This window comes from Myzus persicae, unplaced genomic scaffold (assembly GCF_001856785.1).
Source record: "Myzus persicae strain clone G006 unplaced genomic scaffold, MPER_G0061.0, whole genome shotgun sequence".
Lineage (NCBI taxonomy): Eukaryota > Metazoa > Arthropoda > Insecta > Hemiptera > Aphididae > Myzus > Myzus persicae.
The window spans coordinates 1-19,889 of NW_019102757.1; the positions used below are offsets into that span (position 1 = coordinate 1).

General features: G+C 30.0%; 1 protein-coding gene across 3 annotated transcripts; it reads left to right on the plus strand.

Moving 5' to 3' along the window:
* The first annotated feature begins 1,240 nt into the window (after positions 1-1,240).
* LOC111033082 (6-phosphofructo-2-kinase/fructose-2,6-bisphosphatase 1) lies at positions 1,241-15,356 on the plus strand. 3 transcript variants are annotated; one of them, XM_022313673.1, is made up of 10 exons: positions 1,241-1,445; positions 4,281-4,406; positions 4,996-5,156; positions 6,326-6,460; positions 6,650-6,907; positions 7,119-7,337; positions 7,507-7,741; positions 7,948-8,075; positions 10,462-10,503; positions 14,416-15,356. In XM_022313673.1, exons 1-10 carry the CDS (start codon positions 1,394-1,396, stop codon positions 14,527-14,529), a joined length of 1,470 nt encoding a protein of 489 aa, XP_022169365.1. In that variant the 5' UTR covers positions 1,241-1,393; the 3' UTR covers positions 14,530-15,356. The 3 variants fall into 3 exon arrangements, with proteins under 3 accessions (XP_022169365.1, XP_022169364.1, XP_022169367.1); XM_022313672.1 differs by lacking the exon at positions 10,462-10,503 and adding an exon at positions 13,445-13,486; XM_022313675.1 differs by lacking the exon at positions 10,462-10,503 and having other exon boundaries at positions 1,245-1,445.
* Positions 15,357-19,889: the final 4,533 nt, after the last annotated feature.

Below are 19,889 nucleotides of genomic sequence, written 5' to 3' on the forward strand. Positions count from 1 at the left end.
TTAATTATTACTTTTATTTCAGAGTTATTTTTATATTATTTTATCTGTTTTTGTTAGGTTTTACTACACTTATTTAGTTTTTATCTGATATGTTTTCTTTATATAATTTGTAAAAGGGTATATACCCGTTGATATACAACATAAATAAATCAATAAATAAATAATATTATGTTGTTACGCCGCTCGTATGCTATTGTTATACACAGTTCTCATCTAGTAGTATAAGTTCTATCATGGATGGTATCATTCAGAATCGTTTTTTGCAATGGTTTATTAATTATGACTGATTTTAAATTACACGTTATCCATTGCTGTAACTACTCAATGACGAGGTACGCACTAGAAACCTACATACTAGTTATATACTCTTTACTGCAGCAGATCGACTTCTCTGTTTTTTTGCTCTTGGTTGTTTATATTTCCCTGCAAAAGGCCGTTTTGTTAATACCCGATCTGAGGCTCGCGGACAAAAATTGACAGTCGCCATATCACATGATGATGTATTAATAATTTAGAATTGATACCCGGCGTATGGTGATGCGTTATTGGCGCGCGTCACCGCCCGGTTTCTTCCGGTCGGGGGCAATTGGGTCGAACGGCCGCGACTTCGCGCTGGAGACGCGCTCGCGAGAATAGACCGACAGGCCTAGCCGCCGTCTCAGTCTCGCGCTCGCTGAAGCCCTCCGTCTACTATTTATAAATGTTACGCTGCCGCAAGCAACGCGCGCGTCACACAATGGGCTGAAAATACGATTATCGGCCTTAGATATATGTGTGTGTATAGCGCATGTATGTTTAGTGTTATTATTGGTCGTTACGCAGTGCAATTTTTTTTTCTAACAAATACCTATATACTCCCTGCTGCCGCGTGTGTTCGACGACGACGTGACGCGGCTCGGCGACGGCGGCGGCGGCGGCGGCGGCGGCTTAACGATTTTGTTCGACCTCCATCCACCCCGATGCGTACCTGCCTACAAACGCACATCACGAGTAGTAGATACCTATATATATATATCTGGTATTATTATAATCGCGTAAGTACGGTTTTCTTTCTCTCCTACACATGCATCGCTCGCTTTAAGCTACTCATATACAACAGCCGTATTATTGCTACGGCGTTCATTGGACTGCGGCATTTGTCTAGCGGTCGGTCGGTCGGTCTGGCACTCGGGCCTGCTCGTCGTCGTCGTCGCGAGATAAATAATAATACTCATCGCGACGTATATAATAATACCTTTAAGACACACGTGACATCGTCGTCATCGTCGATATATTGACCGCGTCCGGATTTGTACGTTTTCCAAAATAAATCTTTTCGCGCGTTTACTAGTCGTTCTCCTCGTCGCGCGTCGTCGTCGTTGTTGTTATAGTTCGAAACGTCATTCTTAAAACTATGTTCCCCCGGCGGCTGTCGCTTTTTGAGCGACAAGAGTTCATAATGATCGGTGAGTTGGCCATAAAGCAAAAAAAATACGCATGAAACTTTTTGACCTTGAGAAAACTATAACTGTTTCGTTTTCGTCTACGTGTTTTCATCTTATATAATAAATGTATGTAATGTGTAATTATAATCATATCATTTGCGTTAAAAAATTATCCTCTTCTTAACCTGCGCCATGCCCTCGAAATGTACGAAATTTAAAAAAATAACCTCTGTAACTGCTGCACTTGTGTTTTTGACGTGTTTCACGCCCGACCGATTGATTTTCAAGAAACACATTTTTTATTACATATTTTTTTTCGTCGTAATGAGAAATAAACTTATCAGGAGGCGCCGCGCCCGGTATTTTAAGGCCTTATCCATTCAGTATACTTCCGTGGACTTGACAATATTATTATCGTCTACTATAAATGTAATCAACATAGACTCAATGTATACTCAAATATACCAAATATTCATTCCGATTAGCAGTACATAGTAATCACTAATATATTAATTTACACTTTAATATCGTTTGTTTTTTATCTTTTATTTGTTAATCCCATGTCGATAAGAGCTGTTAGTGTGTACAACGTCAGTTTTTAAATTTTGCAACTATTTATATGCATTTACAATAGTTATATACAAATTAATAATATATCATATGAGACGCACAATGAAAATTGATTGGCTTATGAAGTATTTATGTATAAAAATTGGATGATTATATAGACACTATAAAATATTGTATCTTTTCAAACATTAATATTACAAAAATATAAAATATACTTCTTAAAATATATATTGCATTTGAAAAACTAATTTTAACGTACTTATTGGTTTTCAATAATTTACCTATATTGTTAATTGTTATTTCACCTTGACATGGTTAGTTCGAAACGTGACAACGAAATGTTGGATCATAAATAAATTATAATATTTAACACTGTTTAAACTATCTGAAATTTTAAGCCTGAACATGTTATTATTTCTTTAAAATTATTGAAACATTTATGAACCAATAACCTAAAGTAACATATTTTTAAACCAATGTATTTGTGTTAAATGGGTTTGTACAATTCGTTTAAATTGTATGCCATAATAAAATATAATACGATATTTTCTGAAACATAATTCCTTGGTCCCGGGTCTTAACATAACATGACTTTGACGTTTATTTTAAATTTGAAAATACAACGTTATATAGGTTTTAATATTGGAAACAACAATTATAAGACCAGTATTTATTTCTGACAGTATTAGGCTTAAACATAAATTTGTATTTTTAATTATATCAACAATAATAGGGTTTCTTGGGTACTTATATAATTTTAAACCGCATATTCGTATGTGCGTTTAATAGTTTTAACCTATGTTTTAACTTTTGATTTTAAAATATTTACTATCTATTAGGCACTGGCTTCTGCCTACTATATAATATAGATTATAGGTACATTTTAAGTTTACGCTTCACAATAAACAAACGTTTTATGAGGATATTTTGATTAGAAATTCGTGGTATTAAATAGACTGTGATTCGAAAAAAATGAAAAGTTTTCATTGTTTAGTTTATGTATATAACCTCAAATGTAAACCGCTAACTAGGTTTAGACTATCACAAAAATATGTTATTATTCATGTAAGTATCTACAAAAATATTGAAGTTATTGGTACGGAAAAAATTGGTTATCTGTGTGTTATTTGGCATTAATATTCATGCATTTAATCAGTATAAAAAACCTTTAAGCTGTTAATTTAATTTTTATTTACCTAAACATGATTTATGATATTGCATTATATTGGTGTATTGTTTTCCTTTTTTATTTTCATTAATATAATTATATACACGAATCATGACTATTGTTTTATACAATAAAATATTATGTATCTAGTAGGTAGATACCCAATTGTGAAGTAGCCATACGCTGATTTAGTACCAACTTACCTATATAACTGTTATAGCCAAATACATTGGTTGTGATATGTAGACATTTCTTATTGTTACCTATAATCAGTAATCTCTTTATAATGTTTCTATGTTATCATTGTTGTTAAAGCCATCTATAAGTTATAAGTTATAACATAAACATTATTTTTATTTCTTAGTTTATTATATTAAAACTTGTATGATAGTTTGAAGAAGTTTTGTTAAATTATGAATTTATAAAATGTAGACAGAAAGAAAAGTTATATAATGTATGTGTTGATTAAAAAATTATTTATTTAACTTATTTCTGTAAGAATCTTATAAATTGTAAACAGATAACTTTGTAACTAAAAACTTACAATTTTGTATGGCAATTAGTCACACAAAATTGTATTTTAATAATTAATATCACATATATATGCTCATTGATAAAAATGTTTATGATAATAATAGTTTTTTAAATAATTTTACTTAGGTATATGGTTTAATTTTAATAACTAATAAACATTTTTAAGATAACACAACTAAACAAAATTTATTCTTTATTGCTATGTCGAATTCTGTCAATGGGAATAATAGTAATCTTTTTTAATTACGCATTTTACTAAATGGCTTATCACCTAATTATATAATACGTACGTCTTACATGAACAATTATTATAATATGTATTTATGTTATATGGTAATAATATGTGGTCACTAGACATAACTGTTACATAAATACAAATTATACTGATGTCTGATATACATAGAACAAGAATATTTTTTTGTATTGATATAATTATGTACAACTGCCATATTAGTTCAATGACATTTTTTGGTGTAAATACGATAATTTAATTGAACATGAATAAATGAGAATTGCAGTAACCACATTTTTGAGAATTATGTAGAAAAACACGTGCTATACTTATTTCTACTAAAATTTTCTAGGTGAACGCCTAAACTATGTTAACACGCCGCACGTTATCGCCATGGTCGGACTGCCGGCGCGAGGGAAAACTTACATTTCGAAAAAACTTTCCCGGTACCTAAACTGGATCGGTATCAACACTAAAGGTTAGTTTACAGACAGTATAACAATAGTTATGTTTAGTATAGACAGGGTGTAATATGAAGACCTAACAAAAAATATTGTTAAACGTGCGACAAAAATTGTGAAAATTATATAGATATAAAATAGTTTAAGAAATATTCTAATGTCAGAAAATTTCTAAAAATAATATTTTGAAAAAAGTCATTATGTTTTAAATTAATTTACCCCAGAACGATATTTATATTAAAAAAATTCTAAAAGATAAATTATTTGACTTAGATAAATGTTTTTACCTTAAAAATAATTGTTCTTATAATTAGGTTTACTAATAATTTGCTATTGTGTAATTTTTCAAAATAATTTAAATTAAATTTTTAAATTTTTGTTTTTGGTTTCAAGAAATAAAAATGAAAAAATGTATGCTGTGTTTTTAAATTATATAACAATTTTTTTAAATATTAATTATAACAAGTTATTGCATTACCTTATAACCTAGTCAATTATTTCTGTTACACTCTGTATACTATAGAATATGTTCATTGTTTTTGATACATCTGGTTTTGAGCGTTAGTCAATAACTGTCGTACATGTGAACTTCAAAAAATATTTCAGTTTTCAACCTCGGAGAATACCGGCGTCATGCCACCACGGCGTATAAGTGCCATGAGTTCTTCCGTCCCGACAACGTCGAAGCGATGGCAATTCGAACGCAATGCGCCATCGACGCGCTCGACGACGTCTGCGCGTGGCTGGACAATGGCGGTGAAGTCGCTGTAAGTACACTATAATGCTATTAAACAGGGTGATTCTTTTTGGGTATTTTTCTTAAAATGTATTGTCTCACGTTTTTGGAAATATATCTTTTTAAATTTGTAGTTATTACACAATATAAAGTGTTTTCAAAACATATATTAAACCATTTTTTTCACCGTTATAGTGTTTAATTTTTTACTTTCTTAATTTTTAATCAAGTAGGTAAGTATATTAATTGAGATGAAAAAAGTCTGAATTTTGAAAACTTCAAGCTTTGGGTGTGATATCGAAAAATATTCATATTAAGTACACTATTAATTTCATTTCTTCTTGTCTTTTTTGTAAATAACATATCTTATTTGTCATGTTTTGATCTTGCTTGTTAATACTTAACTGTTGGAATTAATTGTAAATAATAAAATTATACTATTTGTTATCACATTTAATAAATAAAACAAGCCAACTGACTCTAATATCTCTTAAATTCAAACCAGTCATATTCAACCTATTATATTCTACTATAATCTATAATATCTTCTCAATAAATTAACTTGCATTTAATAACTTCCTTTAAGTACAATTTTGGTTTAATCATATTTTTATAAGGTGCATACAGTTAGTACATTTCTAAAAATTAAAAATCATGAAAGTTTAGATGCCAATCTCTGACTTGCCAAGCGTTTTTAACTTTTGAATGACTGCATATTCATCTTCATTTTATATTTCAAATCCGAATCATTTTCTGATAGTTTGTATGTATACAAATTTAATTTTTAATGACTATAGTTAATTATATTCAATGTTTAAAAGAGATTAAAGTATAGCGTAGACAAACATTTTACTGTGCAACTCCACTCCGGGGCCTGGGCTCTACATTTCAAATACTTATAATAATTATAACTAATCAATTAATCGTTATATATTCGATTTTTATACATCTAAGGTCAAAGCTAGAAACATCTATTCTGCTTCATAGATATGTAGGTAAAAATGTATGTATTTCTATTAAAAAAGTGAAAACTTAAAATATTGATTTTTCAAAAATCTATTACATTGACTTAGGAATCGATGAGAAAAATGTTTTCATAAGCGTTAATCCTGTTAGGGAGAATAAAAATGTTTTTAAAATATACGTTTTATGTACCTGTGCTTGAAATGTAATTACATAATATAACTCCGTGGTTTGTAGGTGTTTGATGCCACGAACTCGACTATTGAACGTCGACAATTGATATTGGACATCGTTGTGAAAAAACGAGGATTCAAGTTATTTTTTGTCGAATCGGTGTGTGATGACCCAAAAATAGTCGAACAGAATATAATGGTAAAGTTAATAGTATATTATAATATAAATTAGGATAGTTGCCTTGTGTATATTATATAACATGTTGATTGTTTATATAACGCAGTGGTCTCCAAAATCTTTTGACTCGCAACCCATTTTTGTGAGGATTAGTTCGTGAAATTGGGTTGAAAACCAGTGGCGTAATTATTATATTGGTTTATTTCGTAGGAAGTGAAGATTAATAGCCCGGACTACCAGAGCATGGGTGCTGATGTGGCCCTCAGGGACTTTTTGCAGCGAATAGAGCACTATCAGGAACGGTACGAACCACTAGACGAGGTGACCGAGTCTGAATTGAGCTTCATGAAGATATTCAATACTGGAGAAAAAGTGTTGGTGCGGAAGCACGAGGGTCACATACAGGCGCGGATCGTCTACTATCTAATGAACATTCATATCATTCCAAGAACCATTTATCTTACTAGAGTGAGTGCGCCAATACACAATATATTGTGCATATTTTATCCAGAAAAATATAGTTTTTTCTCTTGAAATTTAAAAATCTGAGATACTCCATTTGAAAACTATTTATTATTGTTGAATTTGGGAACATTTACTGCCCTGCATTCCCAAGAGTCTAAATACTAGAAATTGATATATTATACATTTGACGTCAACGACTACTCACTTTTTGTAGCACGGCGAGAGCGAATGGAACAAGGAAGGAAAAATCGGCGGAGATTCCCAATTGTCACCTAACGGTGTCAAGTATGCAATCGCATTGGCCAATTACATAAACGAACAGAATATCAAAAATCTTCGGGTGTGGACGTCATGGCACTACAGGACCATTCAGACCGCGAGCGGCGTTCAAGCTCCGCAAGAACGATGGAAATCGTTGAACGAAATTGACGCCGTAAGAAATAAAATACATACCTATATGAATAATAAATATGATATAGTAGTACCACAGACATTGTAGTACAATTGACGTGTGTCATGTTATCACTCATTGTTCAGACGTCTAAAATCCCATTAGGTGAATGTTTATTTGCCCATTTGTTTTTTAAATTTTAATTTTTTAGGGTGTGTGTGACGGTAAAACGTACGCTATGATCAAACGTGAGTATCCTGAGCAGTTCGCAGCCCGTGACAAGGACAAGTTTGCGTACCGTTATCCTAGAGGTGAATCGTATGAAGACCTGGTTGCCCGGCTAGAACCAGTGATTATGGAGCTAGAGAGACAGGGAAACGTTCTGGTGGTCAGCCATCAGGCAGTGTTTCGGTGTTTGCTGGCGTATTTCTTGGACAAAAACTCAGGTCAGTCTCTACAATTGTATTCTTTTACAATTGTTGTGGACTTGTTGTATATTTTGAAATTAGTCAACAGTCGTTGTTTGTGTTTATAAGATATTCTATACGTATAGCAATTGTCTTTTTGATATTTATTTCTTTACAACCTTACCATCTACCGTATAGCTTAAATAGATGACCAGTTAAGAGTTTATGTATTTTTTATTTTATAGAAGAGTTACCGTACTTGGAAGTGCCATTGCATTCGCTGATAAAACTCACACCGGTGGCGTACGGTTGTAAAATGGAGCAAATCAACTTTCCCATTGAGGCTGTTAACACGCATCGTCCTAAGCCCCAGGTTAGTCATTTAAACAAAAACAAAAAAAATAGCATACAATAAGAGTTTATCATGGCATACACGTGATGTCACATTGCCATATGAATAAAAAAAAATGGCATTCACACGAAGATTGGAACTGTTATTATTTTTTAATCCCTATACTTAATCAAATGTTTGTTTGAAAATTAATGTTTACATTTTCATGTGTAAATTAAATCACATTTTATAATCTAATTTTAAATCATTTTATTATTTTTAATGATACTTATAATAAACAGTAATTTGCCAGTATTACAGGATTTTCTCTACTCTTAAAAATGTAAAAACTTCTTTGTTAAACTGTTTTGATTTCATTGTTTGTTTTTGTGTTTATACAAAATTAATAATTACTAATACAGTGCACATGCGTTAAAAGTTTTTGGCCAAATGTACCTAATATTTTTGTGTTTTAAAAATATTCTTAATATTTTAATTGACATCTTGATAGTAATTCTTTTCTAGTAACTTATACAAATTTTTGTGGTTTACAGTTAGGGCCTTTACTAAATCAACCTCATATTGTTTCATACATTTATAAGTCGTATGCAATATATTATATTCCTATACATAATATGTACTTTAAAATTTGTTCGATTTCAATAACCTATTGGATCCGTTGTGTGAATAAGTAATACATTTTGTTTATGTTTTGTTCTACCAAACACATATAAACTGAGTATTGGTCAAAAGTCAATGTTTGCATGTCTCTTGACTGAAAATCTACGCATACAATATAACTTTATGGTACACTATCGTATCGGTTTAGACATAACTATGTAAGTGTAATACATGCCCACAAATAAAATCTGTTTGGGTGACCTATCTGAACAAAATATGGATTAGGTAAAACATTGAATATTAGAACTGGTATGATACCACATGCCATCAATACATATTAGACATTGTAAGAGAGTATATTTTGTACTACCATACCTAATACTATTTTCAAATGTTGACCAAATTTGTTTGTAAATCACACAATGAATTTCAATCCTCGATTTCATACTTTTACAGTTTTGCTTGTCCTTAACTAATAGTTTGGCATAGTTAGAGTTCGGTTTCTTACGTAAATTAATAGATCTACATGTCAATTTGGCGTTCAAAAGTCATATAGGCCAAAGTGACTCAGTCACTTCAAAATACATAATGGTGTCAATCCTGAAATCACCAAATGGGTTAAAATGTTGACCAGCTCTTTTACAAATTATAAACGTTTTTTTCTACTGTCTTTTTTTCTTTTAAAATATAGCTAGTTATTCCTCCGGTCTTCAATATGCCTGTTTCATATGTAAAGTATGTCTACAAACCATCATGTAAAAATTGAATACTTACAATAATAACCAATTTTACATAAAAACAAAATATTGTCTTAAACATAGAAACATTTAAAAAAAAGTATTTATTTATATGTAATAGGTATTTTTGTTTCAAAAACAGTCTGTTTGGCCAACCCTAAAAATGCCAACTTCAGCTCAGTTAATACTTAATGCAACTAGATAAGGATAAATTATCTAAAATAACAACTATTCAGAATGCATATGCTGTTATAGATACTTCAATAATACTTTTCTAAGACTAATAAGTACCTAACATATCAAATTATTTGTATACATAAACATTTGTTTTACACAATTTGATATTACATTATATGCATTTAAAAAGGTAAACATATTGTAATTGATATATTATATACTTAATTATTGGAACACGTTTTTAGATTTAGTTGTCATATTATGACAAATAAATATATAACGATTATACGGTAGGCCCAGTTGGGCTTATGCATTCAGACGACACCATACACACCTGACTACCTGAGTCCTAGTTCACTGATGTCTTGAAGCACTTGCGTCTATGAGTTATACATGTTGGAAGAGTCCTGATTGTCCTGATTCTTAGTATTTATTCAATTTATTTGTGGATCAAAGTTTGTTATTAAAGACTAAAGTTAAATTCTTTAAATTTTTACTCTCATGCTTTTTAAATGATTTTACCTCTATCCTCTATAATATGATCATTTATTTATGTCAGTAAAATGTTAAGCAAATTTGTATTTAAATATCTCTTGTATCCTACTTGTTTATAAAATAGCTTTGATAGTTTGATTTGAATTATTGCTGGAATAATAAGTATCCAAAATGATTTTTAAGGAAATTTTGATCCATATCTTTTTTCCTATATTAAAACACCGGTTAGCAAGATAGCTAAAATCTCGAATAAATCTAGGCATTTAGATACCTGTGTTTATTGTATTTGGAAAAAAAAGTTATTACATGAAAATAAAAAATATTGTATTCGTTTCTCAAAATTCAATTTTTAAAACATTCATTTAAATGTGTTGATATTTTTAAATAATTTTTTCTAGAATTTGCTTAAAAACCAAAGACACAAACTAATTATTTCCAAAGTAAGTCTATTAATATATTTGATTTTACACATTTTTGCTTGACATGAAAACAAGGGTCGGTATTATTATTAACAAATACATTTTGTAGGTATTTAAAACTTGATATTTTTTAATAATGTCAATATTGTAAGTAACACTGCTATCAATGATTAATAATAATTAATATTGTACATATATATTTTCACTGGTATCAAAAATATTTAATACTCTTACTTAAACTTAACTTTAATATCTATACTTAACAAATGAATATGCCTAAAAAATAAGATTTATGATTAATTAAAGTGTATTTTATCATATTTTAAGTTTTTACTTTTTTGTATGGCAACATACACTTTTAATTTCATATTCTGGGACATAATAGTTTTTGGAGTATTTTCATACATAACAATTTAATTTCTGACTAGTAGCTAATTAGGTATAACTTATAAATATTTTAAACTTATTCCATAAGCGGTGAACAGGTGGCACCTTAGGTTGGTAGTGTTGGTACTTCACAAAATGTTGATAATTTATGCAAATAAAATTATCAAAAATAGATTTAAAAACTTTGTAAAAATTCTGTTTTGCAATAACTCATAAAATCATGTAAAAATAATATTTTTAAAATAATGAGTGTAGACACATGAATGGATTACATTCTATAGAAAACAATGTGTAACATTAAGCGATTAAATTTGTTTATGGGTCGGTACATATTTAGTATTTACAGATCAATTTTGGTTTGAGAGAACGCCATCCTGCATGCGTTGTCTTACAAACGTACTAAGTACAACTACGTACTTATAATATAGCAAATTATACGTTTTGAATAACTCATTTAATTCTGGTATATTTAATTTTAGAGTGAATTGACCTAGTACCAAATTTAGAAGTAAGAATATTATCGGGTTGATGACATAGAGTTCTCTTTTTATATTTTGATTTTTGAAAACAAGTTATTAGCATTTTAAAAAGTGCGAACAATTTACTATTTTAAAATAATCAAAACATACCCGATTTCGTCCTCTTGATAAGTATTGTGTATAGTATGATCATAATATTATCTATTCCTTGGTTTCCTTGTTAAATCTATATACATATGGGTACCTATAGCTTTTTTGCCGTATTCGAGTAATATTTAAAAAAATCAGATTATTATTACATTATAATACTCAATTTGCCACTTATTTAAAATTAGATTATATTATAACTGTACTACAATATTAAACTGGAAAATTTGTATATAATATGTACATACAGTTCAGGGCACGTCTCTTGTATAGGTCATACATTTTGCAAAAAAAAACTAACTATATTTTCCATTACATTACAATATTGGTATTTATGGTACTAAACAGTGCCTCCGTGCGTTATCCCGTTCAGGACAAACTTTTGACACTACAAACACTCATTCAACCACCAATTAAAATGTACATACAATTAAGGTAGTTCATTCTGCTAATCTTGTTCTTACCGAAACAAAAATGAGAAAGTACACAGTTTTGTCCAACCAGCCTTTTCGCAGAGAGTATTATTTAGGTTAGGGAATACGCGCATTGTGTAAACAATATTTACTGACTTAATTATTTTCAGTGTCGTATTTAAGGGGTGGTCCAGGAGTACTGCCCCTCCCCCCAAATATCACGAAAAAAAGTATAACTAAAGATAATAAATTTTAATAAATCCTATATTTGCATTATGTGCTAATATGTATAGTAAATAATGATCGATGCTCACTATTTAATTAAATCTTGAAGAATCGAAAAACACTGCTATTTTGGAGGAGGTTAGACTTTGATACATTATGAACTCTAAAATTGTGGATTTTAGGTAAAAATCATTAGGAACGAATGTAATTTCTCGGAAAAAGAAATGCAAAGTTACTCAGTTACATTGTAAAATGAAGGTGTGTGTGTTGTTTGGGATTATTTTTTTGTACATTTAATATTATTTAATTGATAGATCGAGTGGAGGTGGTGTCAACATCACGAATGACTATTTAGTGTCAAGTATTGTGTCGTATAAAACTATAACCAAACCTAATGTGGCAGTAAAACATGTCTTCGAAAGCTTGCCAACTTTTATTCTAGAGAAGGTGTAGAGGGGGGACGACGTGCACGTGCAGTCTTATGAAACTCGTATATTGTCGCTGAATGCGAGGGGGAAGCCATTTTTAGCTGCAAGTTGCAATTATCCGTGTTATAACAAACATATTACACGAGTCATTATCAATAATATATATGTATTACCCTTGTATTAATAACTATCTTATTATATTTTAATCGGTCAAGCGTTTTAGTTTTTTTTTTTTTTTATGTACAGGTTTACTGCACAAGGTTTTTTTTGCTCTCGAAAAATGTGTCACTTGATTAATGCGTTTATATAATATAATACAGATATCAGTGTATTGTAAATAATAATAAACTATGGCTGCAGAGGAGTAGTACTCGTATTGTTCACATTGAGTCTCTTCTTCTGTCGGTTAGACGGAAAAAAAATAATATATATTATTTTATTTAATGATATAATATGTAAATTAGGAGTTAAGGACTTGGCGTCTAAGACTTAACATCTTCGCTATACCAAGGTATAGATAGGTTCCAGTAGCAGAAAGAGCTTATTATGCGGTCCGTAGGGTAGTTAATTAGAGTTGACATATAATAATATTATTGCATTCATGAGGTATATGCGATAGGTGCATTGTCAACTCCTGACCTTAATTTTTTCAATTCAATTTTTCGTTTGAAAATTAGAGTTATGGACTATATTATGTAATATGTATATTGAATAGAATTAAAGATATTTGTACAATCATACAGTAAAATATGCTCCTACGTTAGTATATTTACTAAAATAAACTGATCGCTGAACTTGGGATACTATTTTTATTTTGACAGTGCACCACACTACTTACTCATATGAAATCGTATGATATCATTGTTGTGTTTTGTTTTTAAAGGATACGGTCTTCGATAGCACGGGCATCAGATCTACTAATACGGTGTGTGTTCTTGATAATAATATAGTTATAACTAGAGTTCGGATTTTTATGTTTTTCCCCAACTTCATTGAGTATACCTATGCAGTTTGACGGGAATGAAAAAGAGAAAATGATACATAAATTATTTTTTTTAAGTATAGGGAAATGTATTATTGTTTATTAAAATAGCTGTTTGGTAACCATGCAGAATCGTTTTTCGTATAAATTCAAATTTAACACTTCCATTACAGGAATATACTCAATACTCATTAACCATTACACTTGACCCTAAGGTATACTGTATTGTTATCTATAATTGACGGGTTTTTAATTATGATTTTGTTTGAAAATAGTTTTTGATTGGTCTCATTATTTGTACCTACATACAATAATTTATTACACACTCAGTTAAACTTTCAAGTTCCGTGCCGTTTTTCATGTTTATTTTTCTGTTAATTATTTTAATTTGCGCATTAAATCGAAATATTTGTACGTTCATTTTTAAGATTGAATATTTGTAGGTTTTTTTACAGTTTATAAGCATCATATTTTGAAATGTTTAGCATAAAACCCGGACCCTAGTTATAACGTTATGGCATGTGCGGAATTTTTAGTTTTATAACACTAATTTCATTGTATAATATTAATATTTGGCTTAATGTAAATAATACATACGCACATAAGATAATATAATGCTAAACATACTTTGTCAATTTTTTGTTTTAATTTTGTAGCACTTTCGTGTTTCGTATTTTTAAATTGTTACTATTATTATTTTTAATGCACTTCATGCAAGCTGCATTTCAGCATGTACTTTTGCAAATTTCTCTAATTTTTGGTATACGAAATTTGCGGATATAATTCAGTGGTACGCAGAAATAACGATATAAAATCGATCAGCTACACAATATTACTTTAAATTCACTAACGTCGTATGTTTTATCTTATAGGAACCGGGATTTCTGGAGGACCGATTCAAGGATGATGTGAAAGACAGCGCCGGAGGTGGCGACAGTACGAACGGCAAAAAGGCAAACAACGGAGATGCCACATTGCCCACTTAACTTACTATCCACCACCACGACCACGACCACGACTATAATATTACCATACTTTTACTATACCGGGGATACCGCACCGCCTTCTCTGTATGTGCGCTTGCCGTCAGAAACGACTTCGTTTCTGCAGTGGAGGTCGTGATGAAGAAGGCATCGTCCACGCACTAAAAATAAAAAAATAAATTACCCATTATTATTATTTATTGTTTCCGTATGGGGGAAGGGGAAGAATGGTGAATTTCGATTTTTTTTTTTATATATAATTTAATATTTAAGAAATATATATATTTGTGTGTGTGTGTGTGTGTGATTGTGTGTTTGTAAGCGTGTGTGTATCTATAAGTGGATGATATCAATACATATATTATATAACACGCGACAGCAACAAACTATCCGAATTTGACTAATATACCCGTGTATATATTTTATTTTAATAATATATGTATATACATGTGTAAAAATTTTTTCGATTTTTAAAAGCTACTTAATTTTTAGACGGTATTGTAAGTACAGTTTTACTTTATTACAATCAGTTTTACATTGTATAATAATATAAGTAAGTAACATATACAAACGTCGTAAACCACACATTACCATTAAAATATTTATCGGTACCTACAAAATTTACTTAATTGTTTTTTTTTTTGGTAAACTTTTTACTTTCTGTTTTTTTGATTTCATAGTTAAAGAAACATAATTTACTATTATAATAAGGAAATTGTCTGTCATCTTATCGTATAAGCTTGCTTTGTAAATGGAAAAATAACAATATTTTTTCAAAAGCATTCTTCAAATAAACATCGCCTATACTATAGGCCATATAGCATATGTTATTATTGCTTTAAACCAATTTTATTGTGATATTTTCGGAAAATAACTGTTCATCTTTTGTTTTTGTATACTAAATGTTCTTCAAAATAAAGAATGTTTGTTTTTTGTTTTAAATCTATTTAACGTTGTAATAAATTGTTAAGTATAGGTGAGCACAATAATTTTGCACACATTACTACATAATTATAACAATAATCAGGCCATTTTTTTGTGGCATCACTATAAGAGGACAGAACTGTTAGCATATTGCTTGACTCTCATCATGTAGCATCGTTTATTAACAGGATAATACATACAACGTTAGATGACCCTTAAGAGTTAAGGGTGGAGTATCCGAATTGATTTCCATCTAAAAAAGGTGTTTTGCGAAGTTGGACCGAATTGGTTTGCATTTGTTTTCAGGTCAAATAGTTTTAAATTTACATTTTTAACCATTATTTTGCAATAGTAAATCATATGTATGTAATACGTTTAATTGATACAGCAAATAAATTAGATCGTACAAAATATAAATGTGGCTACACTCTATAGTATATACAATAAAATGGCAATACAATGTTAATGTATTGGTGTTATTAAATTTCGAAGTAATAATGCAAGGAAATTTTCTAACAAATAGGAAAGGAATAACCAATACTTGAAAAACTGTATGACTGAGTACATTGATGAGAAACTTACATGAATTGAATATTTGAAAGAAGTTTGCTTCAAATTTGCAAATCAACGATTTAAAAATTACAATTTTTTTTATTTTGTATACCTAAGTGATGACTGGTTGATTTCCAAATTTGTCCATTTTAAGTTGATTATATTATATTATATTTTTTAACATTCATAACCGCGCATTTTTAACCAAGCCTACTTTAAAGTTGACAATCCTAAGCCTGTTCAATTGAGATGGAAAATGTAAACGGGAACCTATTCGGCTCAACTTAATAGGTTCTGACTAAGAGCCCGTGACTACTTTCCTTAGCATGTACAGGTGTGAACTGTTTATGCAAAGACCCAAGTTAGGGTGATAATAAACATGCCTATTCACGACATCTCCACAATTTTAAAGGTATTTCATAATTCCGTTTACGTTTTCAATGTTTCCGTGGGATACTTGTTTCGCGTGAAGAGCGTTTTACGCTAGGCCGTGATTGCCACCACTGGATGTTGTGCTGCAATTATTTCGAATCAAGTACTCGTAAAATATTTCAGACGAATCGTGTACCTGAGAAACTAGCAGCTTTCCGATAACGGTAGGTACATACCTTTAATTTAAACATATCCCAAACTAAGTGTACATCTCATCTCGAATTGTGTAAGCTCCAAACATCACTCGCATGTTTAGTGTACAATAAATTGTTATTGTATGCTTAACGACATCACTATAATAACCAAATCCCTCGTCGGTACCACCATTTCAGATCTATTACATTATTACTATTGCGTCCTCGGTCTGTCGCTTTTTAATGGATTTGGCGAATGCCTGTGCATATATGACATCATTATCGTTTGTTTGTAGCTGCAGTAAAACGTAAATAATGTTGCCAAGTTTTATATACATACTTGCCTTTCGGATTTGTAATCATTATTGTTAGGAGAGCTTGTTTTTCGTCTTGTATCTGCGATGCACTCGTATAATATTATTGTTCTGTTGTGTGAACGACTCTGTTCGAGTCCACCTTGAGAAACTTAAAATGGATAATCAAAAGTGCAAGTGTACCTGTGCGTATAATAAAACAAAAATAGATGTTACTATTTCACAGTCGTAAAGGCTATTGGTTGGTAATGTTAAGTATTTATTTTTCGAAGTACTATAGATATACAAATTACAATCATGAACCTCGTATTCAAGTTTTTGACGTCTGTTCGATGTACAGACGTTTAGATAGTGGTTTTTAAATAGAGATTTAAAAAGTGGAACTGTAATCTTGGCAATCGCCGACGAATTTATGTAATAAATAATTTTATATTTATAATGATAAAATATGATAAATTATAAAGTAAGATTTTTATGATAGTAAAATTATGATACCACGGCGTTGTACACGGCTACCAAAGATACATATCCGTCTGTTCATCTTTACGACTAAGGTAACTATTACAACATCATACTTTTCTAAGCGAATTCCATTTTTTACATTTTAATATAGATTTATTTAAATATATTCTTAAGTGATTTGAATTCAAAATTTTAACATTTCAGAAATGTAATAAAATACAATACACTGATTTATAATTAACAGTTAAACATAAATTAAAATAAAGAAATTAAAAGTCGTTCAAAAGTAAAACCAATGACGAATGTTTAAAAGTCTTTTTGGATAAATAGATCATTCGACAATCAGTATATAATGAACTAATAGCACAAATTTTAAGCGAAAACAATTCGTTCTAACTGGGGACAGTGCTTAGTAATATTTAAATTATAAACCAATTTCGTTTTTAGGTAATGGTTATTGGTTATGTTTTTTAAAACTAATAGATTCAATATATTTCATTGTTTTATACATTAATATATTAGTAGATATATATAGGATACTTACCTGAGTAAAACAATGAAAATGTCTTACTTACACACAGGGATATCACATATATATTAGCTGTATGCCTGTATTTATAATTACTATCTAATATCTATTAGGTTCTCAATTATATTGTTTGTAGTAAATTATAGGTACCCACGTGTACAAATTAAAAAATTAAAATATTTTAAAATCTGTAATAATTATATGGGCGAGTCATATTTTTACGAAAATCTGCACGAATATAAGTTAAATATAAGCCTTTTCCCTAAGCAGTATTATATTTTTGTAATGTTAAGTCGGTGGAAGTTCAGCCCCCATCTATAAAAATATGTCATTGGCAGATATTTATAGATGTTCATGCCTCTAAATTGACAAATTATAATGGTTGTAGGTTTTAAACAGTAATGCTTTCTCTATTCTCTCCTACATACCTAAAAAATTACTGTTTGAGGTCATAGGGGGCACCTACCACTTTTCTTTCTCAAAATACAATACATCAACTCCTAAGGGTAGAGATCGCACAGTCAATAACATGTAAATGTTTCAACAGTATCGTACACTAATACATAGGACAGAAGTCTATTATGTGAAATGACGTCATGCGTTTTGTAAAATATACATTCTGATTAAATATTGTTTACATTGTACATAAAAAATAACTTTACGAAAGAGTTTTCGGGCACTGTACAGACGCGATGAACACAAATAGTAAACACTTGTTGAATCCTATAGATATAATATTTTAACTATTATTATCAACTGAGCGGAGTATGGACATTGGACAGATGCTATTTATTTATTGAAATCACAAGTCGTGGCCGTGGGTGCATGCATTGCTATCTGCTTCACTGTAGGAACCAGTCGCTGACAAATGCTCAACGATGCAGAACTTTGGCAAATAACAAATACACAGCATTATGGTGTGTGTACAAAAAATTCTCATTCAAACGTCGGCGGACACGACCTTAGTATAAAATAATTAATCATATTTCATATAATATTATACATGAACCATTTGCAGTCTTGAATTATATTGTCTATGGACCTATACCGGGCTATACAACTTTGTATGTATTATTTTCTTTTATAACAAAATAATATTCCCCCTAAACGGTTACCTTCGATTATGTAACTATGATACAAAGAAAAATTAAATTCTGAAAAAAAACTTGATGACTAAATTAATATAGTATAGCCTATGATTTATAAACATTTAAAATGTTGAAGAGTGTTGAATGGTGCATAAATTCTAAGAGTGTTCGGATGTTCCCTGAATACCAACTACTACTATATAATATACAAATATAGTAGTCAATTGACAATTGAAGACTATTAGAGGTCAACTGTTGATACCCATTTAAATATAAGATACTTCAAAATTTGAAATCCAATCATTGGAGTGTATCAAATTTAAAATACGTGATTAAAATAGTTGAAACATAACTTACCATAGTAAAAAATAGTAAATCATTTTTAACGCAATGTTGTGTTATTATGAGCTGACTGAGCTGTGATTATATAATAAGTACCTACACTAAAAAAAATACATACAATATTTACTCATATAATGAGTGTACTGTGTAGACACAATATAAGGGGACTTGGAGGGGCTTGGTATTAAATCCTTCATTAGTTATCTAATCTATACATGATTCAGTCAGCGTAGTTTGAAGAAATTATTTTCTAATTTCTGAATTCGGGTCCACCTACAGAACATAATTTAGTTTTAATATTAGTATTACAAATTATTAATTACAATATATATTACTGATAAGTGATAACATTAAATGTATTTAGAATATAATCGATACTCAATAGCATAATGTTTTTATTTTATAAATTTTGCAATTTCAAATACATGGTTAAAATTATTATCAATTATAGGTACCCACTTATATGTTGGAATTTATTATGAAAATATTTTTCATTTTAGTAATAGGTATATGTATTATTTTAATGTTTATTCGATGTACGAAAGTGGGTGAAAAAAAATGATGATGAATATATAATTATGTTGCA

Bases quoted from the DNA above. Each gene is read 5' to 3' on its own strand.
- LOC111033082 (XM_022313673.1), top strand. From the start codon at position 1,394: ATGTTCCCCCGGCGGCTGTCGCTTTTTGAGCGACAAGAGTTCATAATG. The intron at 5,157-6,325 runs GTAAGTACACTA...CGTGGTTTGTAG, and splicing joins ACAATGGCGGTGAAGTCGCT to GTGTTTGATGCCACGAACTC. The intron at 8,076-10,461 runs GTTAGTCATTTA...AATTTTTTCTAG, and splicing joins CGCATCGTCCTAAGCCCCAG to AATTTGCTTAAAAACCAAAG.